Source organism: Mustela lutreola, chromosome 17 (assembly GCF_030435805.1).
Source record: "Mustela lutreola isolate mMusLut2 chromosome 17, mMusLut2.pri, whole genome shotgun sequence".
Taxonomy (NCBI): Eukaryota; Metazoa; Chordata; class Mammalia; order Carnivora; family Mustelidae; genus Mustela; species Mustela lutreola.
The window spans coordinates 1,755,979-1,783,320 of record NC_081306.1 but is presented as its reverse complement, the minus strand read 5'-3'; the positions used below and the strand labels follow the sequence as shown (position 1 = coordinate 1,783,320).

At 47.6% G+C, this 27,342-nt stretch overlaps 1 protein-coding gene across 3 annotated transcripts in view; it reads right to left on the bottom strand.

The window, feature by feature from the left end:
* The window catches only part of XPO6 (exportin 6), a 101,114-nt gene extending 73,991 nt beyond the window's left edge, over nt 1-27,123 (bottom strand). For 2 of the 3 annotated variants that reach the window (XM_059155342.1, XM_059155341.1), the window contains exon 1: nt 26,523-27,123. In XM_059155342.1, coding sequence (XP_059011325.1) covers nt 26,523-26,525 — 3 coding nt within the window. In that variant the 5' untranslated portion in view covers nt 26,526-27,123. The remainder of the gene's footprint in view (nt 1-26,522) is intronic. The other variant, XM_059155340.1, reaches the window with a different exon arrangement.
* Nucleotides 27,124-27,342: the final 219 nt, after the last annotated feature.

The following is a 27,342-nucleotide window of genomic DNA, read 5'->3' as shown; positions in this document are numbered from 1 at the left end:
AAAAAATGGGCAGAAGACATGAACAGTCATTTCTCCAAAGGCATCCAGAGGATGCATGAAAAGATGCTCATCATCACTCATCATCAGAGAAATGCAAATTAAAACTACAATGAGATACCACCTCACACCTGTCAGAATGGCTAAAACCAACAGCACAAGAATGACACACGTGTTGGTGAGGACGTAGAGAGAAAGGAACCCTCGTTCACCGTCAGAATGCAAACGGGTGCCGTCACTTTGGAAAACAGTATGGAGGTTCCTCAAAAAGTTAAAAACAGAGCTACCCTATCTCCAATAATCACACTACTGGGCATTAACCCATATAAAAACACTGATTCAAAGAGATACATGCACCCCTATGTTTACAACAGCATTATTTACAATAGCCAAATTATGGAAACAGCACGAGCATCCATCGATAGATGAATGGATAAAGAAGATGTGGTATATATATACACAATGGACTATTATTCAGCCATAAAAAGGATGGAATCTTGCCATTTGCAACGACATGGATAGAGCTCGAGAGTAGAATGCTAAGTGACATAACTTGGTGAGAGAAAGACAAATACCATATGATTTCTCTCACATGTGGAATTAAGAAACAAGTAAGAATGAGCAAAGGGGAAAAAAGAGACAAACCAAGAAACAGACCTTTAATTACAGAGAACAATCATGGTTACGAGACGGGAGGTGGATGAGGGGAGGGTCAAACAGGAGATGGGGAGTAAGGAGTGTACCTGAGAGGAGCACAGGGTGACGTCGGAAGTGTTGAATCACTATACTATAAACCTGAAACCAATAGAACACCATATGCTAAGTACACTGGAATTTAGAATAAATGATTTAAAAAAAAGAAAATCAATGGCAGCTGAACACATACATGCACACCTTATGATCCTGCAATTCTACTCCTTGATAACTCACAGCAGAAATCTGTACAAATACATCAAAACAAGGTACGCAAATGTCCACGGCACCATTACTCATAATATCCAAAAAAATCAAAAGAACCCAAATGACCATCACCAGTGGAATGGATAAATAAATAGTTTATTCACCAGAAGAACATTTAGAACAACAAGAATGGATAAATATTGCTCCGTGCTACAACATGGACGAACCCCACAAACACAACGTTGACGAAAAAGCCAAAACACATCCTTCATTATCCACTGTATGCTAATTTTGAAAGCAAGCACGATGCTTGGTGCATTGAAATCACAATAGTGGTCACCTTCGGGGAAGAGGGATCCCACGATGCTAGCACCATTCTGTCTCCTTGATCTCGGTATCAGGCACACAAGCATGACCTTACATTACTTCTCTGTAAATACACACGCATCATTTAAAAAATCAATGTCGGGGCACCTGGGTGGCTCAGTGGGTTAAGCCACTGCCTTCGGCTCAGGTCATGATCTCAGGGTCCTGGGATCGAGCCCCTAATCGGGCTCTCTGCTCAGCGGGGAGCCTGCTTCCTCCCCTCTCTCTCTACCTGCCTCTCTGCCTACTTGTGATCTCTGTCAAATAAACAAAGATAAATCTTTAAAAATAAATAAATAAAAATAAAAAACGAATGTCATACTTATTTTCAGTGTTCAGGTTGGTATTTTCAGATGCCGAATTTAGAAGGTGTGTTTTTTCTTCTACTAACACAACTACTGAGAGCAACTGGGGGCCTGCAGGTCACATGTGAGTATTTGTTTTCAGAACTGCTGAGGGCGAAACACAGGATTACAATCCCGAAAATCTGTGTGTGCTTCCCCACGACTTCCCTGGCTTACCGCAGCAGCGAAGTAAAACCCTGGGGCAGGAATCGAAAATAAACCTGGGTCAGAAGATACGCTCAGAGAGCTATGTGAATATCTCAAATAAACCAAAGTTTTTTGCTCCAGAAAGAGTTAAAATCTGGGAAGTGGAGGAGCTTTCAGCTGTGCCTGCTCTGACTGCATCTGCTCCTTCTAAAATTTTTTTTTTTAAATTTGTCAGAGAGAGAGAGGGAGAGAGAGCGAGCACAAGCAGGCAGAGAGGCAGGCAGAGGCAGAGGGAGAAGCAGGCTCCCTGCCGAGCAAGGAGCCCGATGCGGGACTCGATCCCAGGGCGCGGGGATCCTGACCGGAGCCGAAGGCAGCCGCTTCACCAACGGAGCCGCCCGGGCGTCCCAGCATCTGCTCCTTTTCTACCAGTGCTCCCAGTTCAGCAGCTCAGAGACGGATCTCCTATAGACTCATTTATTAAGGAGCAACGAAGTCAACCAACACCAGCCATCGGCCAACAAATCGTAAGGAAAACCTGAAAGGGGAAGATCCCGTAATCTGACATCTTTTTGGACTCTTCCCTCTCAGCTGTGCCCGCAACTACGGTCATCCGGCTGGCTGGTTCCTGCTTTCCGCGGTCTTTTAGATTTGCACCTTTTCCCTCACCACAACTTCTCCCAGGCCCTAATCCCCGCCTGTCAAGGCTACCGTAACTTCTCTCAGCTCGGTCGCCTTGATGTCAGCTTCCCCGATTCCAATCCAATCTGTGCTTCACACCAGATAAATTCTTCTCAACACTGATTCTTTGTCCCCAACTATTGTAAATCTAGCTTTAAAGAGCCTTTGAATCTGGACGGCCATTCATTCGACAAATCAGCTCAGTGCTCACTGACTGACTCTGCGTTAAGCCCCAGAGATATAAGGGTAAGTAAGACCACCCCGGACTTCAAGGAACTGGAGGAAGCCTGCGGAGAGACGGGGAGAGCCTATACAAAAAAGGAGAATACAATGGTTTCCATCATCTAGCAGGGACAGAGGTATGGCTAGATTCAAGAGCCCAAAGGGAATTAACTCTGTCTGAGGGACAGAAGGAGAGCTTCGCAGAGGAGATAACGGATCTTGTGTTCTAAACAATGCAAAGAAGCTTCCCAGGATGAATGGAGAAGGAAAGCCCGCCTGATTCTCCATCGCTCACCGCAAGCAGCCATCACCCCAGTCTGAACACTCAGGGTCTCCTAAGCAAATGTCGATTCCGCCCTACATTTGCTGCTGGGTCTGCGATTCACAGCTCTACCATCATGAAAAGTTGTCACAGAACAGAAGTTTACAGCACGGCTTCCTTCTTTGCACCCTGAGTCTCTGTCATGTAACCAGTACTGCAGTTTTGCCCGTGGCCCTGTTCTCCGGTCAGTTCCACATGCCCTGACAGGATAGCACAGGCTCTGGGCTTGGACTCCTCGGTTTGGGTTTTCCAAACGCACCTCAACCTCGGCCTCGTTATTTAATCTGTCAGGGTTTTTCCCCTTTCTTTCCTTTTGTGCCCAACTGGGGATAACAGAACCCAACACATGGGATCATTCTAGGGATTAAGTAAACTGTATAAAGCACACGGTGAACACAGTGCCAGGAATAAAGAAAGGGCCCAAAGCCCCATCTGTAAGTTAACACTTCATCAGTACTGGGCCTCTCTCCTTAACCAGAACATGAAGTGCCTGGAAAAAGACACTGCCTAACACATCTGCACTTTCTACCACATTCAGCATGGACTGCTGCTCAGACATTTTAGACCGAATTCAGGAGAGAAAAAGGAACAAGAAGACAGTATCACTTTCAGTTTCTCAGGAACACTGGTGATCCCTCCAGATTTAAGATTCATGTGACTATTTAAATTTCCCCCTTTAGGGCCTCTGACACAGTGACCTTTGCTCACAAGCACTCAATAAACATTAAAAACAAAAAAACAAAAAACAAAAAACAGAAAAAAAAAACCCAGAGACTGCTAACAATGTATCTTAAAAAACACTGAGACTGAAGGTGGATGAATGGTCCCTTACGGCGCCTATGTGACAGGTTTCTCAAATCCTGGCTTAAATCTGTTGTGTTTTATCTAATTGCCTCTATAACACCCTTTCTAAAGCATAACCTTTGGGGCGCCTGGGGGGCCCAGTCAGTTAAGCATCTGACTCTTGATTTCTGCTCAGGTCTTGATCTCAGGGTCCTGTGTTCAAGCCTCACATTGCTGGGCTCTATGCTGGGCATGGAGCCAACTTTAAAGAAGTAAAAAGTAATAAATAAAGCATAACCTTTTTACAAAATCGATGCTGGGGAAAAAAATGACTCTTTTTCAAAGAAGCTTTTATCAAGTTTTTTGGCACCTTTTCCATGAGCCACATCTCACATATCCTAGAGGCAAATCAGATGAGCCTCCTATATCTAGGTTCACAGCCTCCTTGACACCAAACCTAAAAAAATGAGGACTAGCATCCCAGAGCCCCATTGAACATTCCCGTGGCATATCCAGAACCATGTTACTACTCCACCTGCCTGTGTATAGAGAAGGTATCTGAGAAAAGCGATTCTGTACTAGCCGCTGAGCAAGGCTGCCAAGTGCGCGAGGCATGCCTGATGTGTCACGACAGATGCCATTGGCAGAGACATTCGATCTCATATAAACTTCTGGGAACCTAACAGGATCATCGTGGGTATTCAAACTCTCCACTCTTTCTCCCCTACTCTCTTCACGGCAAAGAAAACAGATGAGCAAAGAAGACCCTCCGGCCCTCAGGCCTGCCTACGAACAGGAGATGAAATACAAAGCTTAAAAGACGGCATGACGGGCATCAGTGTGACATCTGTCTGGCCCCTCTGATGTCACCGGCTCAGAATGCTAAGAAGACAGGAAAGCCTGGAGAGGAAGCCCCAGCCAGGAGGGCAACATTCACAGGTCTCTTCCCACTTTCCTGTCTCTGCTCTGTGTGTCTGAAAGGGCAGATACTAACCTTTAAAAAGAAAGAAAGAAAGAAACCACAAATCATGATTAAGTAGAAATCTCACTTAACCTCTCTAAAAAGAGTGTCGAAACCAATTAGACCTTGGAAGTCCAGCGCTCAGAAGGGCAGGCTGTGAAACCCGGTGAGCCGAGTGCCTTGCTCACACAAAGCTCTGTCAAGCCACGCCCGTTGTCCAGCTGTCCCTTAGTCAGTCTGTGATAGAGAAGTAGAGGCAAGGCTAAACAGAGGGGTCATCTAGGGCTCCAGATGTACAGGGAAGTAATTAACTCCACAAATTATGTACAGGAGTTACAGGAAAAAAATGTTTTCTACTGCAGGAAAGAAAGGGAGACACTCCATGTTCTAGGAAAGCAAGTCTGGGGCGATGCACTTACCATGAGTCCATGAACGGATGTCTGGAACGAACTACTGAAGTTATGCATTTGCCTCACAAGGGCTGCGTACTGTCTTGCCTACAGCATAACCCTGAAAATATGTGCCCTTTAGGAGTAACCATGGATATAACTTTGTGCAGTATCATCACACAGATACTAATGCATGATGAGCAGATCAATATCTGATTAAAACACGGACTTCAGCCACATCTGAACAGAATACTAACCATTAAAAGGAGTTTTTCTGCATCAAGCTGACCAATGGCAAAAAAAATACCTCCAAGTATTTCTTGGGTTTGGGTCAGACTCTTCCATGAATAAAAGGGGTCTGCTTCTGGGGACTAGGAGGTAGAAACAGGATAACTGCCAGGCATCTGGGCCAGAAGTGGTGATCAAATTGAATCAACTTTTTCTGCCCCCCACCCCGACTAATTAGAGGAAACATCTTGTACACGGAGGACAGTATGTTTGATGCTGGGAAAACCTATCCATGTACTGTATGGGACAATACATAAAAACAATTAGGAACCAATTAGCTACCGCTGGACAGGAGCACTGGTTTCAAAAATTTAGAACAAATCTAAAGAAGATTACAACATCATGACAAGTAAATGCTATATTCTAAGACTAGATCCTGTGCTTAAGGGGAAAACACGCTATGAAGGACAGAACTGGCCCAAAGGACAACACTGGATATGGGCAGTAGATCAGATCAAAGTCCTGAATCAATGTTACATTAACCGATGTTGATAACTGCACTGTGGCTCTGTAAGAGAACATCCCTGTGAGAAAATACACTACACAGGGTCAATGGCCAGGACAGAGGTGACTTCCTCTCCAACAGTTCAGAAAAAAAACACTATACGTGCATACATATATATATGTATGTGCATATATACATACATAGAAAAGGCATAAGTAATAGGGCAAACAGGGCAAAATGTTAGCAACAGTGGAGTCAAGGCATGAGAGTGTTCTCGGTACCACTCATTCCTTGCAATCTCTGTCAGCTTGAAATTATTTCCAAATAAAAAGCTTTTTTAAATGTAGCCATCAAAAAAAAGAAAGAAATCTTGCCATCTGCAACAATGTGGATAGAAGTAGAGGGTATTACACTAAGCAAAAAACTCAATCAGAGAAAGACAATCATATGATCTCACCGATATGAGGAATCTGAGAAAGAAAGCAGAGGATCATTGGGGAAGGGAGGGGAAAAAAGAAACAAGACAAACCAGAGAAGGGAGACAAACCATAAGAGACTCTTAATCTCAGGAAACAAACTGAGGGTTGCTGGAAGGTCGGGGGTAGGAAGGATAGGGGGGCGGCTGATGGACACTGGGGAGGATCTGTGCTATGGTGAGCACTGTGAATTGCATTAGGACTGATGAATCACAGACCTGTACTCCTGAGACAAATAATACAGTACATGTTAATAAAAAAGTAAAAATAAAAAATAAGAAGTTTTTTAAAACTTCTGTTCGATTGGTACCTCCGACTTTGCTCTGCACTGCTCCAAGCTGCCTGGGTAAAGAGGAAAGGGAAAGTGAGAAACACAGACCAAGAACAGGCAAGAGGAGACTGACGGCTCTCTCCGGTGCCGGGTTTACTATCACACGCTGTTTTCTAAAGAGGACAGGACATAGCCTAGGCATTAAAGATTTTGCACCTGCTGGCTGGGCAACAAGCATATCCCACTAGGAGCTCAAATACATGTAAGTTACATGCTTATTTATTTAGATTACAGTGGAAGGCTTTAATTACACAGCCAAAAAAGCAAATGATAATAGTTATTGTGCAAGAAACTGTCTAACATAACTGAGTAACAGAGCCCCAAACAGGCTCTCTCTTCACAATTCCATCTGCTGCGTTTTCCCAGGTACTTCTCCCAGGAGGATAAATATTTATATCTGCACGCCTAGTCAATTAAACGCAAGAGATACTGAGCACGTTAACGTAAGGCATGCTATCAAGAAATCCTAAAACAGAACCACGGAATCTTAAGAGAGAAACCCAAACCCCAGAGAACAGCAAGTCCAACCTCGTTTTCAGAGAAGGAAAACAAAGCACAGAGAGAGTATCCTGCCCAAAGTCGACCAGCTATTGTTGGTGAAGTGACAGCCCTGAGCACGGCCACCCCAGCCCTCTCTCCCAGCAGCAGCTCCTCTACCCCTTAAAGGACGACACAGCGTTCTAGGGCTGTGAGGATGCTGAGTGAGCTGGCGCCACCTTGCAGAGCATGAAATCGGGGAATGAATGAACATGAAGCTGACAGAGCACAATACATGCATGCTGCCGATCTCAAGCCCCAATCAACGCTACAGCTCATACATGAAGGGTTTCCCATCCGCTGCTCTTACTACCTGCAACTGTTTAAGGGCAAGTTTGTAAAAACCCACGCCACCTTCATGCGGAATTATTCCCAGAGAGCACTGGCATTTTACATACCAGTTAAAATAACATTTCTTTCATTTTGGCAAAAAACGGCAGGCCATTTCAGACTGCTGGGTTTTGAAGGAGCATCGCCACTTCCTTTCTCCCTTCCAGGTTCTAGCCAGCTGCTACATAGTCACAGGCAACCAAGTGCAGATCAAAGTCCAATGTCCTCTTCACGACAGGCCAAGCTGCAATGCCTCCTCCTTCCCATCCTGAACTGCCCAGTCAGGCCTAGCAACAATAGGAAGGCAGGACACGGCAGGCGACAGCTTCTTTTGAAGATAAGCAGGGGAGAGAAGTCCACGGCCAGAGCTAGGCGGTGTTCGGACACAGAGACCTCACACCGGGAGACACCAGCCAGGGGTGTTGGGCTCTTCCCAATGCAACCCTCATGAATAAATCAGGAGCTACATCCTTCCTGTGGGAAGGAAAGAGTGAGAAGGGGAAGAAAGCACCCAGAAGACGGCTCCGGTACTGCTCCCACCCGGGGTACAGATGGCCACGCCTCGAATGTGTGCCAAGCCAGGATGAGGACACAGGCGCACCCCTGTGAACGGACACTCTCTACTGTACATTTGAAAATGGTAAATTTCACGTTTATTTTACCATACACACACAAAAAAACCCTTCACTGTGGGGGAAAAAATATGTTAAGGCACCAAATTTCTAATACATTAAAGTTAAGTATAAAGGATGCTTAAGTAAATAGTTAAGTAAACATAAAATAAGCCTGCAAGGGTGACCTATAAATCCTACAAAGAGAGGACACAGGGAGGACACAGATAGCAAAAAAAAAAAGACAAAAATAAAATCGAAGTTGGTGATAACTCTTCCTACCCCGCCCCCAAAAAGATGTTATGGAACAATGAAGCCATTTTTTTTTAACCTATTAAGTTTGCAACAATTTTCTTAAGACTAAAGAGTGTTGAGGGGTGTATTATCTACAGCTGGCGGCAAGGATAAACGGGTATAAACTTTCCAGAAAATATCTGACGACGTACCTTAAAAATGTTCATACTAAATCTAAAACTATTTTAAAATAAAAGGTTTATTAAAAAATGTTCATACCCTTGGGTCCTTCTGGGAATCTAGCCTAAGGCAATTTTCTGAAATACAGAAAAAGCTCTTTGCGAAAACATTAATCACATTATTATTTACAATGGCAAAAAAAATGGAACAACCCAACTGCCCAAGAATCCATGCAATGCAATATTACACAGCCACTGTAAATATTTATGAAGTATTTGATGATCTGGAAAACCACTTATACTATAATGTTACATGGAAAAAAGTGCATTTACAGTGTGATCTCAGCCATGTTTAAAAAGTAAACAGGAAAAAAGACTAGAAGGAAACAAAATGCAAGAAGTTAAATCAGAGGACAGTGAGCCCCTGCCTGTTTTGTACTTTTAACAACAACCTACAGAGTTCAAAACACTTTTTCCTAGAAGGGGAAAAAATAACTATGCAAAACCAAGAGGTGGCAGAGAAGACCGTGACAGCGTCAGCACCTACTTCAGTCACCAAACGGTACGAGAACGAAGTAGCCACAGAAACTCAGCTAACTCACTGGTCACAAGTCTCGGAAGCTTGACTACTTTTCTAAAAACTAAATCCCCACGGGAGAAGAGGGTGCAGGAGCCCCTGTGCTATTCGTGCAAGTCCTCTGCAGGTCTCAAAGTACTTCAAAATAAGATGTTTAAATAAATAAATCCTGGGAAGATCACTACTCTTTCTCTCAAAACAGAATGTGGAATATAGACGAATAATTTCCTGGGCTGGATAAAAGCACAGGGCTCCTTTTGTCATGAGTTAAATAAAAGCCTTTTCTGGAATGGATGCCTTCACAGAAATCATCGGGGCTGCCTGGTAGACAGCTCGCGCTATAGCATTTCAAAGCTTTCGTCTTCAAGAACTGACCATTCTTCCATGGACATCTGTAGCTCCACCTGCCCTAAAGTGGCCCTTCTGCTTCTCCACCTCAAGCCCCAAATTCTGTGCCTCATGACTTCCCTATTTCTGCTCTGAAACCCAACCCAGGGGCCAACTCCTTTGGGAAGCCTTCCTTGATACAGCGCTCTAATTTGGTCAGGCTTTTTTTTTTTTTTTTAATATAGTTGTACCCTTACAAGGCTCTATTTCTGCATGCATCCCCTAGCACAGTAATCATCTGCTGACATGTACCTCCTCATCCAGAGTTTCAAAATTCCAGAAGTTAAAAAATTCTAGGGCGCCTGGGTGGCTCAGTGGGTTGGGCCGCTGCCTTCGGCTCAGGTCATGATCTCAGGGTCCTGGGATCGAGTCCCGCATCGGGCTCTCTGCTCAGCAGGGAGCCTGCTTCCCCCTCTCTCTCTGCCTGCCTCTCTGCCTACTTGTGATCTCTCTCTGTCAAATAAATAAATAAAAAATCTTTTAAAAAAAAAAAAAATTCTAGAACTTATCTTCACCCTTTCCATCCTCACATTAACTGTAGAGCAGATTTCTTCCCAATTATTTTGCAATGCTATTACAAGAAAGCCCTCAAATTCACCGACAGGTGCTTCCTCCACCTCCTAACTTTCCATTTTGGTAAAAAAAATTACCAAATTAGAAATCACACCATAAGGATGCCTGGGTGGCTCAGTGTGATAAGTGTCTGTCTCCAGCTCAGGTCATGATCTCAGAGTCCTGGGATCCAGCCCCACACTGGGCTGCCTACTCAGTGGGGAGTCTGCTTCTCCCTCTCCTACAATTCCCTCTCCCCTACTGTTCCTGCTCTTTCTCTAATAAACAAAATCTTACACACACACACACACACACACACACATCCACGCACAGACTTCGTACCACAAGTCTTTCCTTTTTCTTTTTTTAAGGGACTCCTTGAGAGGAGGAGTGTGCCCGGGAGTGGGGAGGGACAGAGGGAGAACGAACATGAAGCAGACGACACCGGAGCGCAGAGCCCAATGCAGGGCTTGATCCCACAACCACAAGATCATGACCTGAGCCAAAACCAAGGCTCCGACGCTCTACTGAGTGAGCCACCCAGGAACCTCACAAGTTAAAGTCTTTTCACCGCTCCCGCCGTCACCAGCGGCGTGGGCAGCAGCCCGGCACTCCTCCAGGATCAGAACTGCTTTCCTTTCCTTCTACTCCGAGGCATGATGAATCCAAGACACCACACTTAACCTTCTACTCTGGAATTTATCCAGGACTTCTACTTCCTCACTAAGAACTTTGACTTCCTCATCTTTTCATTTGTATCATCAGCTCCAATAGTTGAATTTGTCTGGAGGATTACCGTCGATAAAGTAATGAAGACTCTTGTAACTCCCAAGTCACAACCCAGAATGATAAAAAAAAAACCCAGGTTGCACTGAGCTAGGAGGTCAGCTGGACCCATTCACTAGCCAAGTGACTTGTTCTAGACACTGCAAGAAATACCTTTTTAAAATAACAAATGATTTATCAAAGGCTTTGGAGGTCACTGGCAATCATCAAAACCACAAGTGGTAAATGTCCAGGAGTCCGTGCGGATAAAAGTGGTCCACTCAAAGCCCTTTCACTTCCGAGCTGTTCATTATCAAGGTATAAAGGGGTATTCTTTTTCTCAAAATCTTTTCTGATATTTCTTCGAGGTCTTTGAAAGCCTTCAAGTGTCCTCTCTTCATAAGAACTCTCCTTTAATGGGGCACCTGGGTGGCTCAGTGGGTTCAAGCCTCTGCTTTCAGCTCAGGTCATGATCCCAGGGTCCTGGGATCGAGCCTTACATTAGGCTCTCTGCCCAGCAGGGAGCCTGCTTCCTCCTCTCTCTCTCCCTCTGCCTACTTGTGATCTCTCTGTCAGATAAATAATCTTCAAAAAAAAAAAAAAGAACTCTCCTTTAAGATTCCAATAGGATGGGAATTTTCAGCACTTCTCAGCCAAGTAGGTCTGTCCACAAGTGTCTGGAAACATGGACCGGTCACCCCCACAGTAAAATGAGATGAAGGCCACCTGGTGTTCCTCAAAGACAACCTGTGTGCCTGGGTCCTTAATCCACTTGTGAAGATTGGAAAGGGCAGGTAGGGGGACAAAAGAGAGAAAGTATAATGATTTTTAAACAATAAATGTTTAAGGTACAACCCAAGAGTTTCAAGAAATGTCAGATTTATAGAGATGCTCTGACCTATATCCCAGGACAGGTGCCTTCCTTTAACCAGCTGGAGGCACTCTCTGCCATTAGGGGAGTTTCAGGAGGAAATAAAATCCGAGACACACTATGCATGACTGATAAACTCCCTTATGAAATTACTTCATATATTCTTTAGCATTCTAAAATAACATTCTGGTTCATAAACCCAGTTAACAATTACCAAAAAAATCACTTCACCAAGGTGAGCTCTGCAGCTCTCTGGCAATGGAATCGCCTTTCTACAATTAAACCTGTTTTTTTTTTTTTTTTAAAGATTTTATTTATTTATTTGACAGAGAGAAATCACAAGTAGATGGAGAGGCAGGCAGAGAGAGAGAGAGAGGGAAGCAGGCTCCCTGCTGAGCAGAGAGCCCGATGCAGGACTCAATCCCAGGACCCTGAGATCATGACCTGAGCCGAAGGCAGTGGCTTAACCCACTGAGCCACCCAGGCGCCCCCAATTAAACCTGTTTTTATGGGATGTTATGACAAACACAAAGCCAAGTGGGGAAGAAAGTAAGCCTTAACCACATGGATCATCAGAAAAAAAAGTTTAGAAAATGATAAGGTTATACAGTCCCACCATTAAAACAAACACATCAGTCAAGTCCAAATTTTAGTATACAGGAAATGTTAGTATTCTTATTCTGAATAAAATCATCAGCATAACATTCACCAACCAAATGTGCAAGCCATTCCAAACATAACTTTATGGATTCTAAAATTCAGCCAAACTACATTAAAAGAAAAAAAACAATTGCTGGCTGACCCAAAAGAAAAACGTACAAAGATAAGACGACCAGGAGTGGTCAACAGACATGGGAAAAATACATATGGCAATAAAAAATCAAAAGACGTCCCACTTCACTGACAAGTAAAGAAAGGCTTGCACATGACGTGCCATTTCACTCTTCACGTTAAAAGAAGTTGTAATGGTCGGCCAGGAGGCAGGGAAACAGGAAGTGACTGCACCAATGACAACAGAAACTGGTTATCTTTTCACAGGACTAGCACCATCTATCAGAATTTTTAAATACACTTACTGTTTGTCCCACAATTCTTCTAGAAATTTATCCTACAATTTCACAAAGTAGATAAAGTTAATATTCAACATGTTTACTACAGTATTAGCAGCAAACACTAGAAATCTAAAAAAGCCAACATCAGGGAATTAGCTAACTACCTTAAGGCAGGCATACCAAGTTCTAGGGCAAAATGACAAAAAAAGAATCCATACTCGGGGTGCCCAGGTGACTCAGTTGGTTGAGCATCCAACTCTTGATTTCAGGTCATAATCTCATGATCATGGGATTAAGCCCCAAGTCAAGCTCCGCACTCAGTGTGGTGTCTGCTTGAGATTCTCTCCCTCTCCCTCTGCCCCTGCTCACACTCTCTAAAATATAAATAAATCTTTTGGTGCTCTGGGTGGCTCAGATGGTAAAACGTCCACCTTCAGCTCAGGTCAGGATCCCAGAGTCCTGGGATCGAGCCCCACATCAGTCTCCCTGCTCAGCAGGAAGACTGCTCTCCCCCTCCCTCTGCCTGCCTCTCTGCCTACTTGTGATCTCTCTCCCTGTCAAGTAAATAAATAAAATCTTAAAAAAAAAAAAGTTTAAAATAAAATATAAATAAATCTTTAAAAAAAAATCCACACTAAAAGATACCTTAACTGAGTTACTGAACTTCAGCAACATAGATTTCTTCTAACAACCATATATAAAAGGCAAGCTTTCTCTAACTGGGGTAAAGGGACAGCACTGTATGAATTCGGCTAACAATGCTTTTCTTTTTTTTTTTTTTTAACATTTTATTTATTTATTTGACAGAAATCACAAGTAGGCAGAGAGGCAGGCAGAGAAAGAGAGGAGGAAGCAGGCTCCCCGTGGAGCAGAGAGCGCGATGTGGGGCTCAATCCCAGGACCCTGAGATCATGACCTGAGCCGAAGGCAGACGCTTAACCCACTGAGCCGCCCAGGTGCCCCAACAATGCTTTTCTACACACCATTCAATAGCAGAAAACAATGGAGAAATATCAACAAAATGCTTACGAAAAGAATACACGAACCCTGAGGATTACCATTTATGGAGAACAACAGATAGGCATACTCAAACGTGAAATAACTCAAGGAATATAGCAACCATAAACTCTTCTGAAAAAAATTATTAGGGATGACTGGTGGCACAGTCAGTTAAGCATCTGCCTTTGGGATAGAGCCCTGCAGTGGGCTCCCTGCTCGGCAGGAGGCCGATTTCTCCCTCTGACTGCTATTCGCCCTGCTTGTGCTCCCTCTCTCTCCTTTCTCTGACAAACAAACAAACAAATAAATAAATAAAATATGCCCCAAAAATTATCAGCGAATCAATGTTGAATAGATTAAAAGGGTCAACAAAACGGCCAATCCCAAATGGTAGAACAATGTCCAAGGATCTGCAAGAGAGAATGCAAACCCAGAATTTTATACCTAGCCAAGATGTCCTTCAAGCATAAAAGCAGGCATTCCTGATTCATCACATAAGTGATAATAAAATCTAGCCAGCAGGAAGATGAATTAAAGACTTCAGATACGAACCACAGTTAAAAGAACCGATGGGGAACACTGAATCCTTTAAAATATAAAATGAACGGGTGCCTGGGTGGCTCAGTGGGTTACAGCCTCTGCCTTCAATTCAGGTCATGATCCCAGGGTCCTATGATCGAGCCCCGCATCGGGTTCTCTGCTCAGCAGAGAGTCTGCTTCCCCCCTCTCTGTCCACCTCACTGCCTACTTGTGATCTCTCTCTGTCAAGTAAATAAATAAAATCTTTAATAAAATAAAATAAAATATAAAACGAAGACTAAATACTGGTTATGGTCATGGAACATACTATAAATGCTCTAAAGACCCTGACAAAGTAAAATAAGAACCAAGAATGAGAAGAGGGAAATAGAAGGAATGTTCTTATTTTTCCTATTATTAAGTTCACTGATACTGCCTAGAACTAAAACATGGAATATATTTATTAAAAATGATGCCATCTTCTTGGAGCACTGGGCTGATTCAGTCAGTAGAAAACACAAGTCTTGATCTTGGGGTCATGAGTTCAAGCCTCACACTGGGCATAAAGCTTACTTAAAAATAAGTAAATAAAATAAAAATGATGCCATCTTCTTAATAACTTTCATAATCTTTTTCCTTAACCTACGGGGATTTATCAAGAGCTAATGATTACTGAAGCAAAGATTCATTTGAAGTTTGACAATTCCTTTTTCCGTTTCACTTGTTTTCTTTTTTTGCTATTAAATTCAAGTGACCTCAAAGGCACTATGCTTAGTGAAAAGAGTCCATCTCAAAAGGTTACATACTGACTACAGTTATACACCATTCTTAAAATGCCAAAACTATACACAGAGAAACAAGTGGATGCTAGGAGAGAGGGTATGGGGCTAGAACACAGAGAGCATTAGGCTTGAGGGAGTTCTGTGCTGATGGGATCGCTCTGTACTTTAACTAAAGTGGTAGTTACACGAATCAACATATGGACTGAACTGCACAGAATCATAATACAAGTGACTGTAGGTGAAAACTACATGGGGTCTAGAGTCAGTAACTGACATGGACCAACATCAACTTCCTGGTTTTACACTGGACACAGCTATTAAAGATGTCACCACTGGGGACTCATAATCATCCTTTCGCAACTTTCTGTATTTAAGTATTTCAAAAAGTATACACTTTGTTATAAAATACAAGTAATAGTAAATTGATTTTTCCTTCACTTAAAAATGAACATGATCCCAGAAATCAGAATGATCACTTTTTAAATGAAAGTACGCATTTTAGGACTCCTTCTCATTTATCCAGATAGATACATACATACAAAAACACATGGGTATTTATGTAAGGTTAACCGTAGTTCAGGCTGATAGAATTTGGGGTAACTTCTTTTTCTGCCAACATTCTTGGCACCTTTTAATACTACTTTGTTTTTAATAAGCACATGTCATTTTTGTAAAAATTATCCAGTTATTACTCTTTTGTAAATAAATAAAGACATCTTCCCAGGTCTGCTTACAAGCCAATTTAGAAATCAATGATTTTTTTCCCCTCAGCTGCATTCAGCTCATAAAATACCTTTACCTTCCCAGGGAGTCTGAGACCAGAGATCTTTTTCATGATGACATCTGTATAAAACAGCCACAGGCTCTGTGAGGTACCTGAGCCACTGCACCTGCTAGACCTAATGGGCTTCGCTGAACTCCTCTGCGTAAAGTCAAGCCACCCTCCTCACTGCTAACGTCCTGTCATGGGGTCCAGCTACCACCGTGCCAGCAACCATCATTCCATTCCTATCGCATTAGAGGATATGCAGATACCTAGCTTTGCTGCTATCAGCAAACTTCTACCATCCTGCCCTTTCCGTTAGGAAGTCGGTTTTACAAGTTTTACGGTTAGAGGACTAGATGTACTATTTTTCCTGGGACAGTACACCCAGTTAGGCTACAGTTCAAGTGAATATGCCTGTATAAATGTGCACTGGCTTAAGAAGCCTACTCATACGGAAAAAACATGGGCTGTGTAGTCAGAACCGTGAGTCTGAACCCCATCTCTACCAACCTGCTGTGTAATTTTGGTCAAGTTACTTACCTTGCCCTCCCTGACCCTCAGTGTCCTCATCTTCCCAAACGTACGGCGGGAGCAGATAGGACCTCCCTGGCCGGGCCGCCGTTAAACTGAACGAGGTACCGTGCGCAGCGCACACGAGGGCCCCTCAACGAGGACGAGTGTCCTGATGAAACGCGCAGACCTCCTGCTCCCTCTCTGACCCCAGCCTCCTTCCTCTCCCATCAGCCTCCTGCTCCTCCCCTACTTCTCTCTACACTGGGAGTTTCCTCAGCCTCCACCACCCCTTCCCTCGCCACACCCCACCCCCACTGTGCCCCAGTACTTCTCCCAGCGCAATTCCTGTCTGGAGCCTCCCCCTAAGTACACATCGACACGGCATTTCTGGTAGCAACTTCCCCTGACCACCTGTCCAGCGCCCCAGCCCCATAAACCACCACCACCACCACCACCCTCACTCCCCCTGCCTGTCCCCATCCCGTCTACTTGCGCAGAAGAAAAATGCCCTTATCAGAGCTTGCTGGCTCTGATAAGGCTCTGAGAGTAAGACAGTGCTTACTATATTCGCACTCTCCAAATACTGCCATTGTCATTGACTAAGGTCTAAGGCCCACCTTGACCTTCCCGGATATTTTTTTTTTCAACCCTCCCTCTTTTGACTGCCTCACTATGTGCAGAATGCTTAAGAGGCACTGGAAATGCAGAGGCCTAAGACTCAGCCTGATAGGGACTCCTAAAGACAAGGAACTAATCCTCCAACCCACAGGCTTGGAGTGGGACCGAACGGAGACCAGAGGATTTGGAGTCTTTCTCATACTGAGCTCTTCCAGCTTCTGAACTGTTTGACACTTACTAGAAGAAGGTAGTCTTACCATTTCTATACAGCAATAACAAATACATCAAAATAATAAAAGCCAAAAGAAAAAACCTAAGCATAATAAAAGATGGTAACTGTTAAACTACCAGCTGGAAGGCCTCAAAGAGACGGTATTTAAGGTGACCTTGAAACGGTAGGAAGGTCTCACCTGCAAAACCAGAAAGTAGAGCAGAGCAGACGGAAGAGCCTGAGCAAAAGGAAGTGCGAAGTGTGCCCAGTGTTCTGGGGATGACAGGTGGTTTGTTATGGCTAAAGACATTCCAAATCAATCACCTTAAACTTTTAATGGATCATCTTCAATCCGTACTGAGAGGACGAAAAGTAAAACTGAAAAATCCAAGGCCCAAGTGCTCTCCATCATTGTGCAGTAATAACAACTTGGTCTTCGGGGAGTCTGGGCAGCTCAGTAGGTTAAGCATCCAACTCCGGACTTCAGCTCAGGCCAGGACACAAAGCCCATCTTCCCGCTGGGCTGAGGATTCTCTCTCTCCTCCTCCCTCCGCCCCTCCCTCCCTCTCCTCCACTTCTCTCTCAAAACAACAATAAAACAAACAAACTTGGTCTCTAACAAAGGGGGCCCTCTGCTCTGAATCATCTGAGGTCAAAGTGCACGCTCCCAGCTGAGCTCCACAAGGTGGCTCGGGTAGGAACGCACACGATGAACTGCTAGGGGAGAACCTGGAAGCTGTCAAGACACTACGAGTGCAAAAGCAAGAGACGTGGCCTGACCAAAGTGGACAGAATGGAGAGAAAGGCTGGGTCAGAACACAAGTCAGAAGAGCACCCACAGGTCTACACGAAGGGACTAAAAGTGAAGAGGAAGTTAAAGATGACTCAGGTTTACCACTTGAGTGTCTGTGAATCAAGTCATGAACAGAACCAGGGCACGGGGCGGGAGGGGGTCACTAACCTGAGGCAAAGATGATGGATTTGGTTTTAGACGTGTTTGACCTGATGTCTTCGGGACACAGGACGATACCAACGGCAGGAGAGTGAGGCTGCGTTCTCCGGGACACACAGGTCCTAACCGAAGCCATGAGAAAGACCAAGGGAGACTGAGCCAAGGCAGTCATGTCATGGGAGCCAAGAAAAAGTCCAGTGGTCGCCACGGGCCCAAAGGACAAGTCAGCGCCAGGACTGAAAAGAGGCCCTTTACACTGGCTCAGCACACAGAAGTTAGAGGCGATCCGGAAAGTGAAGACATGAGGTCAGTACACAACGGGCGTAAAACGTGCCGGCCGAGAGCAGCGGCCCCCAGCTCAGGAGCCCCTCCCTCCTCACCGCAGCCTGTACTGTCACATCTTCCTTGACTGGGACACACGTACCGACAAGCCACTTTCGTAACAGCATCGAGACCCTTGTCCTGCCCCACGCCAACCCCCTGCACCTGAACCCAGCAGGAGCTGCCCACCCCCCACAGAGCAAAGTCTCCTGTCACCTTCCTGTCGGCTCTGTACCTGTCATCTCCATTCCCACCAAATCCAAATCACCCGTTAAGGAAACCCCACTGTCCCTGTCACCAGGTCAGAGCCCGCCAAACCGAGCTTGACCCTTTCCCTTTCCTTTATCCCCAGATTCTAGAATCAGGTTTTCAAGCAGTAAAAACTCTTACTGTTCAAGTCCTCCTCACCCCGATTCCATACCCAAGAACCGACCTTTGTCACATCCAGACATGCAAGGTATCATATCCGTTTCCCACACTGATCTAACCCTGCACGGAAGATGGATTCCTTCTCCTTCACGGGAAACACAAAGCCAAACTCCTGAGAGTAGTATGGAAAGCCCTCCCTGATCTAGCCATAAACCGCCTCCACGGCCTTCTCGGCAACTACTACTTGACAAAAAGCACCAGAGCCAAACCAGTCTATCCAATGGCTTGAACACTACACCGTTAGTTACAGCCTCCTCTTCTGAAATACCCTTTCTCTGCAAGCTCTCATCACAGGGAACCTCTCGGACTCCCATGCTCTAACGGCCCCGGAAGCACCCAAGACCTCCTGGCACTCCCACCCCAACGTAACTGTCACCCACGCCAGAAACCGTTCCAGGCTCTTGGGACACGTCAGTGAACAGAGTGAAGACCCCAAGCTCTAGCGAGTCCATATTTAGCAGGAGGAGGTAACAAAAAAAGACCTCATAAATAACATTATGTATATAAAATGTTTAAAAATGGTAAATGCAGGGCACCTGAGTGGCTCAGTTGTTAGGCAGCTGCCTGTGGCTCAAGCCATGAACCCAGGGTCCTGGGGTCAAGCCCCACATCAGACTCCCTGCTTGGCGGGAGGCCTACGTCTCCCTCTCACTCCCCCTGCTTGTGTTCCCTCTCGCGCTGTCAAATAAATAAATAAATAGAATCTTTAAAAAATAATAATGAATTTTAGGAGGGGGCGGGAGCCTGCGGGCCTGCGGGGCCGGCACCCAGTTCTGTTACCAGTTCTGAAGGGCAGCGCGCAGGCTGAAGATGCGATCACTGGGTGCGCGAAAAGAAGTCCTGCAGGGTGAAGCCGTCTCTTCCAAGAGCGGCGGAGGCCTGCAGAACACCACGTAGCCTTGGTCCAGGGACATGCAGGCAGCCCCGGCGACACTGCCAGCCCGGACAAATCACGTGAAAACTGGGCTGGAGGGCCCCAATTGCAGTAACTAATTGGTGACTGGGTCTTTAAAGTTCCATAGTTGGTTCTGGGGTATTGCGTTTTGAGAAATTCTAACCAAATGGCCTAGTCTGGCCCTGTCAGAGTCTGTTGTGAGGGGGCCTGGAGGGCTCATCATGATCCCTGGGATGGAGCCCCACATCGGGCTCGCAGCTCAGCGGGGAGTCTGCGCCTCCCTCTGCCTGTGCTTTCTAAAATGAATAAATAAAATATTTTGTAAAAATAAAATAAAATAACTTAATAACAAATTTTAAAAAATAAAAATAGATGGGGCGCCTGGGTGGCTCAGTTCAGTGTCTGCCTTCAGCTCAGGTCATGACCCCAGGGTCCTGGGACTGAGCTCTGCACTGGGCTCTCTGCTCTGTGGAAAGGCTCTCTGCTCTGTGGAAAGACTGCTTCTCTCTCTCCCACGTTCCCTGCTTGTGTTCCCTCTCTCACTATTTGTCTCTGTCAAATAAATAAAGTATTTTTTAAAATAAATAAAATGGTAAATGCTACACAGGGCGCCTGGCTGGCTCATTCAGTAGAGCACGCCAATTCTAGATCTCGAGGTCATGGGTTCAAGCCCCACGTTGAACATCAAGCTTCCTGGAAGTAAGGAAATAAGAAAGAAGGTCAATGCTACAAAAAGAAGTAAAGCGGGCTGTGAAGGAGGGGGTCAGAAGCTCCGGGGAGGACGTGAGAACCAACCACTGCTGTAGCGCCCGCACAGGGAGGGACCCTGACTGCGAGCTAGAGAGAATGGAAGGCCAGCGGTCAGGGAGCGCTCTCCCCTGGAGTTCTCCCGCAAAGGGGAACAAAGACATGGGGCAACAGCGGACCTGGCTAGAAGCAGTAAAGAAAGGTATTTACCATGAGAAGACCTGCCATGTTTGTGTCCTGCGAGTACCCAGCCCGAGAAAGTCCTCAGCACTCAACCAACGTTAACTCCTACACTTTCCCTTGACACCGGCGATTTTGTCATCTTACTGGCTCATACCAGATCTGTACAACTACCTGCAAACTTTTCCTAACCCTTCAAGACTCCAACGTGCCTCCTGGGAGAGCTCCCCTGGCACCTCTGCTCCGGAGTCCCCCTCGGCGGGGCTGCCTTTGTTCGCACGCATTCCTGCCCTCTCACATCACCACGGCCTCTTGCAATGGCTGCAATACAGCCCCATGCCCCTCGCGGGAACGGCTCCTGGAGGCCAGGCGCCACTAACCCCCGTGGGGTCAGAAAGTAACAACGGAAAGCTCTCACTGTGCTCTGGCTCTTGAGCCAGACTGCCTGGGTTTGAAGCCCCACTTCATCACTCAGCTGCAGTGTGGAAGGGCCCTGGATATTCTCATCCATTTAATGAGAAATAAAAATAGCATCTATCTCCTGGCATTGCTGGAAGAGTCACGGAGTTAACATGTGTAAAATACAGGGCATCCTCCAAACGCTATAACTATTAACTATTGTATTATTATATTGTACCCAGAGTACCTAAGATTATAAGCTTGACGTCGGAAATCAATCAGTCATTTCACGAATGAATAAACTGAGGCATTAAAAAGCTCTGTACATTACAGTCTGTGTTTTCTTTAACTTTCCCAGTAAAGTAATTTCGTCCTTTGAACCAGGTCATGTCTAATTTTCTCAAAAGCTGTTCAAGTCATTTCTTGATCACCGAACCTGCCTCCCAAACTAGCTCTAATTATGCGACTGCCTACAGACCCTCTGAGGACCGCGGACCCTTTCCCTAGCATCTCCTCACACCCCCACGGCTTCTTCATACCTCCCGCGCACGGGGGGGACCATGGAACAACACTGATGACCAAGTGTGACACAGCTCCTGAGTGGCCGAATCTAAGGTCTGATTTTGCCTCCGTTATAGTGACCACTCACCACTTGTTATGGGAATGCCACGGAAGGGGACATTCAAACTTAAGTCTTTGTAACCAAAACAATTTCCTAAGCAACTAGAGAACCACTAATTTAAGCAAGAGCTCGGTTTTGCACACCATTTCCACAATAACCAACAGCTCACTCAGTATTAGGTAACAACTTTTCAGAGAAGTAGTGGGAACCTCTGAGATATTACATCACTTAGGAACTCATGGGAATTCAACAAAAGCCAATGATTTAATCAAATGTACTTTCAGTACAGTTGTTAGAGTAATTCTGGACTACACTACACATTTTTTTGTTCTTACATTTTTATTTATTTAGTTGAGAGAGAGCGAGCAGCTGGAGGAGCAGAGGGAAAGGGACAAGCAGACTCCCCACTGAGGAGGGAGCCAGACCCAGTGCTCAGCCCCAGGACCCCAAGACCAGGACTCTAGCCTAAGTCAGACACTTAACCAGCCCCCATCACCATCTACCTCAGAACCAAACAAAATATATCCGGGTGGCGTTCCAATGATCTTCCATGATCTTCCGTGTGAGACCCGCGCATGTGCGGATGGACAGGCCCCAACTTACAAATGGTTCAACTTTAGGAGGCTGCAAATGCAATTCACAATCAGTAGAAACCATACTTGGAATTTCGACTTTGGATCTATCCCTGGGCCGGCGACATGCCGTACAAAATTCTCTCGAGATGCTGGGCAGTTGCAGCCGGCTACGGCTCACAGTCAGCCCACCATCACCAGGGTCAACAACCGACACAGCCACAACCATTCTGTCCCTCGCCTTCAGTGCAATATTCAGTAAGTGACATGAGATATTCAACACTCTGATATAAAACGGGCTGTGTTAGATGGTTCTGCCCAACAAGCCACCCCTTGTACGCTTACCCGTTCTAAACACATCGAAGGGAGGCAAGTCAGGTGTATTTTTTGACTGACAGTATTTTCAGCTTACAAGGGGTTTATCGGGACATAACCCCACTGTAAATGGAGGAAGATCTGTCCTGCCAAAAAGCACAGGCCTTGCAGTAGAGTGCCTTGGTCCAGATGCCGGCTCCACCCAGGAATCCTACAGCTCCTCTGTCCTCAGCCCCTCTGGTAAAACTGGCAAGAATGTGGGCGCCTGGGTGGCTCAGTGGGTTAAAGCCTCCGCCTTCAGCTCAGGTCGCAGTCCCAGGGTCCTGGGATCGAGTCCCGCATCGGGCTCTCTGCTCAGTGGGGAGCCTGTTTCCTCCTCTCTCTCTGCCTGCCTCTCTGCCCACTTGTGATCTCTCTCTAAGGAATAAATAAATAAAATCTTTAAAAAAAAAAAAAAAAAAAAAGCTGGCAAGAATGTAACCTAGCAGGGTGGTCTTGTTAACCAGACCAGACTGACTGACACAAGAAAAACGATCGCTAGCTCACAGCAGATCCGTAATAAATGGTGTTATCGCATTATACTATGTTCATCTCATCAGGATTGAAGTTTTACAAAGACATGAAAAAGACTCAAACAGGGACTCCTGGCTGGCTCAGTTGGTTAAGCGTCTGCCTTCGGCTCAGGTCAGGTTCTCGGGGGTCATGGGATGGAGCCCTGCACCGGGCTCCCTGCTCAGTGGGGAGTCTGCTTCTCCCTCTCCCTCCACCCCTCCACCCTGGCTTGTACAGGCGCTCTTACACGATCGTCTCTCAAATAAATGAATAAAATCTCTTTAAAAAAAAAAAAAAAAAAGGCGGGGGTTGGGTTGGGGCACCTTGTTGGCTCAGTGGGTTAAAGCCTCTGCCTTCGGCTCAGGTCATGATCCCGGAGTCCTGGGATCGAGTCCCGCATCGGACTCTCTGCTCAGCGGGGAGCCTGCTTCGTCCTCTCTCTCTCTCTGCCTACTTGTGATCTGTCAAGTAAATAAATTAAAATCTAAAAAAAAAAAAGCGGGGGGAGAGGCTCAAACATGTGTCAACTATTACTCCTAAAAGTAAAAATGTTAAGTAAGAAATAAAAAGGCAAAAAAGTTCCTGGAAAAAAGCAAGGGATGTGATCCCAGGGGGAAAATCTCCTCCTCCTGTAGACACACACCAGGCAACGATTTCCTCGCATTCTGGTGACAAGGCCTGCCCCACCCACACCCCTGACCCTTGGATACCTACAGGATGTGAACCCCCAGTGTGAGTGATGAAGAAAGGATCTGTGTCCTAATCTGGTCACAGTCACTGTGGCCACCCCTTGCCTGCTTAAGTATGTGAGGTCGAGCTTACAAAACGCTTGACTCGTAACTTAGTCCCAGAAAAAAATGTACATTGTAATCATGGAGTCAACTACTTTACAACAATTGCTCAGAAGTGGCCATTTTCATAATGTTCTGATTGCCAATTAAAATGAATTCTGAACGCAAGGATGCTGGGCTAGCTTAGTCAAGAGCTGGTAAGATTCTGCCAACGGGGGTCCTAAACCTCCATTCCTGGCAAGCTCCCTGAGGGGAGGAGCTTGTCTGCCCGTTCATCAGACATTTCCTAGAGCCTGGGGTCCGGTGGCAACTTAAAATTCAAGGAGAGATTTCGACACCCCTGTTCTAGGCAGCATCACTCACAACAGAACATTATTTAGTGTTTAAAATGAAGGAAATCTGACACATGCTACAACATGGGCGAACCTGCCGGACATCATGCTGAGTGAAGCCAGTCACAAAAGACCCAATACTGCATGATTCCGCTTCTGGGAGATACCGAGAGTCGTCAAATTCCCAGAGACCGAAAACAGAGCGTGGCCGTAGGGGATGAGGAAGAAGGGAATGAAGTTATTGCTCCATGGGTACAGTTTCAGTTTTAAGATGAAAAAAGTTCTGGGGATGGGGGGGATGTACCTTCACCACAATGTCAAAGTACAACGTGACCCTGGAACAACATGGCTTTGAACTACACGGGCCACTTACACACGGAGGGTTTTTTTTTCCCCCAATAAAACAGCACAGCACTGTAAATGCACTTTCTCTTATGACTTTCTTAGTGGTATTATTTTCTCTCGCTTACTTTGCTAAGAATACAGTATAGAATACATACAACATTCAAAACAAATATTAATCGACAGGTAACGTTATCAGTAAGGCAACAGGAAACTAACGGTAAAGTTTTGGGGGAGTCAAAATTATAGATGAATGAGGAGCCTGGGTGGCTCAGTGGGTTAAAGCCGCTGCCTTCGGCTCAGGTCATGATCTCAGGGTCCTGGGATCGAGCCCCGCATCGGGCTCTCTGCTCTGTGGAGACCTTCTTCCTCCCCCTCTGCCTGCCTCTGCCTCCTTGTGATCTCTCTCTGTCAAATAAATAAATAAAATGTTTAAAAAAAAAATTATAGATGACTTTCCACATGGAGGGGGGCAGCGCCCAAGACCCCCACCTTGTTCAAGGGTCAGCTGTACTTAATGCTACTGAACTGTATGTAACACCTAAAAATGGCTAAAATGGTACTTTTTATGTTCTATGTATTTTACAACTTAAAAAGAAGAACCAGGAAATTAACGTAAGACTAAATGAAGGAAGCAATGCGGAGTACTACCTTCATCCTCACGCCGTGTTCTATCTCCTGCCTCCGGATAGTTCATTAAGGGACTCCTACCACCATATTTTACAGATGAGAAAGCCGGGCCTCCGAGAGCTTGGCCCATCGGCCACTGCACTACACACCGCACCTGCTACCCGGGGCTGCTCAGCATTCACGGTGCCTTTTACCCGCTGGTTGGAGGCCGCGTGAGGACAAGGGCCACGACCGAGGTCTTCTTTCGATGCCCAGAAGCTAACGCAACACCGCACAGGCCCCTTGAATGTTTTAAAAAGTCGCACTGGCCCGAGCACCTGCATCACAGATGTCATCATGTCCCTTTCTCTACGAGGTCCCCACAGCACTGAATGGTCAGCCTTAGCACCGCTCCCCTCCCCGGGGTGCTCCAACACAGCCTGGGCACTGCAGCGCTCCCCCTGGGGCGTGCTGTGTACCCGAGCTGGGGCACATAAAGGGTCGGACACAGCCCGGCTGCGGAGCGGTCGGGCTGGGGACGCAGGATCCCACGGCAAAGCCTCCTAGACCGGTGCGAGCACCGAAGTCGGAGCAAGCGCCGGGGGCGGCCGTGGGTCTGAGAAGCGCGGAGAGCGGCCTCTTCCCAAGAGGTGGGTCCGGAGCGGGACCTGCGAGAGTGAAGCTTCCCGGGCACGACCCGGGGGAAGGCCGGGGCGTGAAGCGGAAGCAGCCGCCCGCCGCGTGTGAGCGGCCCCACTCGGACTCTGCTCTGCACCCCCGGCCAGGCGACCTCTGCGCATCCCCAACCGGTTTCCTTCGCTGTAACACCACGGCCAAGCCCCCATCGCACCCCTGACAGAGGCGCTGGAGGCAAAGGGCCGAGTTCACACCGTGCCCCCGTCACTGAAGAGTGACCTTGAGCTCGGGAACCAGCTGCCCGGTGCCCCGGTCTCCCCCGGGTCAGGAGAGCGCGACGGAACCCGCGTCACTCACTCGCCCGGGCCCAGGCACACCGTCCGCCGTCCACGCGCGGCAGCGCCGCAGGCCAACAGGCTCGGCGCGCAGGGACGCAACCCCCAGAGGCCGGGGCAGTGCCCGCTGCGCCGCCAGGTCGCTCCCAGGCCCGACACGGCGCTGGGGGGAGGGGAGCGCCGAGCCGGGGCGGCCGAGCCCGCACGCGTGTGTCCCCGCCGCGCCCGGCACGCGCCTCTCCCCGCCGCGGCGAGCAGCGACGGTCAGCAGTCCCGGGGCCCGCGTCCGCCCGCTCAGACCCCGCACCCGCGAGGCCCAGGCCTGCGGCCCCACTTACCATGCTGGCCGGGGGAGGGCGGCTCAGGTGAGCTGGCTCTCGAGCTGCGGACACGTCCCGCGCGCACAGGTCAGGTCATGGTCCCCGCAGGCTCGGGAAGTCCCCCGCCCAGGCCCAGACAACCGCCGCCCCACCCGGGCCCCGCGGGGACCCTCTAAAGCGAGCGCAGCCCCCCGGCCCGCCTCATCGGGGACCCCCTGAACAATTCATCCAGAACCACCCGCCCGTCCCCAGGAAAACGGAAAAAAGCAGGAAACGGGGCTCGGAAGCCGGGCAGAGGGCAGCGGCTGGGGGGGGGGGGGCGGGGCGCCCCGCCCGGGCCCGACCCCCGAGGGGAGGCTCCGGGCCCAGGCAGGGGCTCCCGGCCTCCGCGTCCAGAAGCGGCCGCGGGCCCGGCCCCGAGGCTGAAGGGGCGGAGGCCGAAGGGGCCCCGGCGGCGCGGCCCGGGCGGCCGGCTCAGGGAAGGGGCCCGCGGGCCCGCGCTGTCCTCGCCGCCTCAGCCCGCACGGCCGCCGCCGCCGCCCCCCGGAGCATCCCGGCGCGCGCCCGCCCCGGAGCCACCCGCTCGCGCCGCGCGGCCGCCCCCGACCAACAGCCCCAGCGCGCCGGAAGTGGCGAGCGCCCGGCGCGGCCCCACGGCGCGGCCGCCGGGCTGCGGCGCTGGAACCGGACCAATCCGGAATCGAGCGGGGCGGGGGGGCGGGGGGCGGGGCGGGGCCGCACCTGACGGCTCCCGCCCGGCCCCGCCCCGCCCGCCTGGCCCCGCCCCGCCGCCCGTCCACGCGGGCCGGCGGCCATGTTGGTAAAGGGCGCGGGTCGG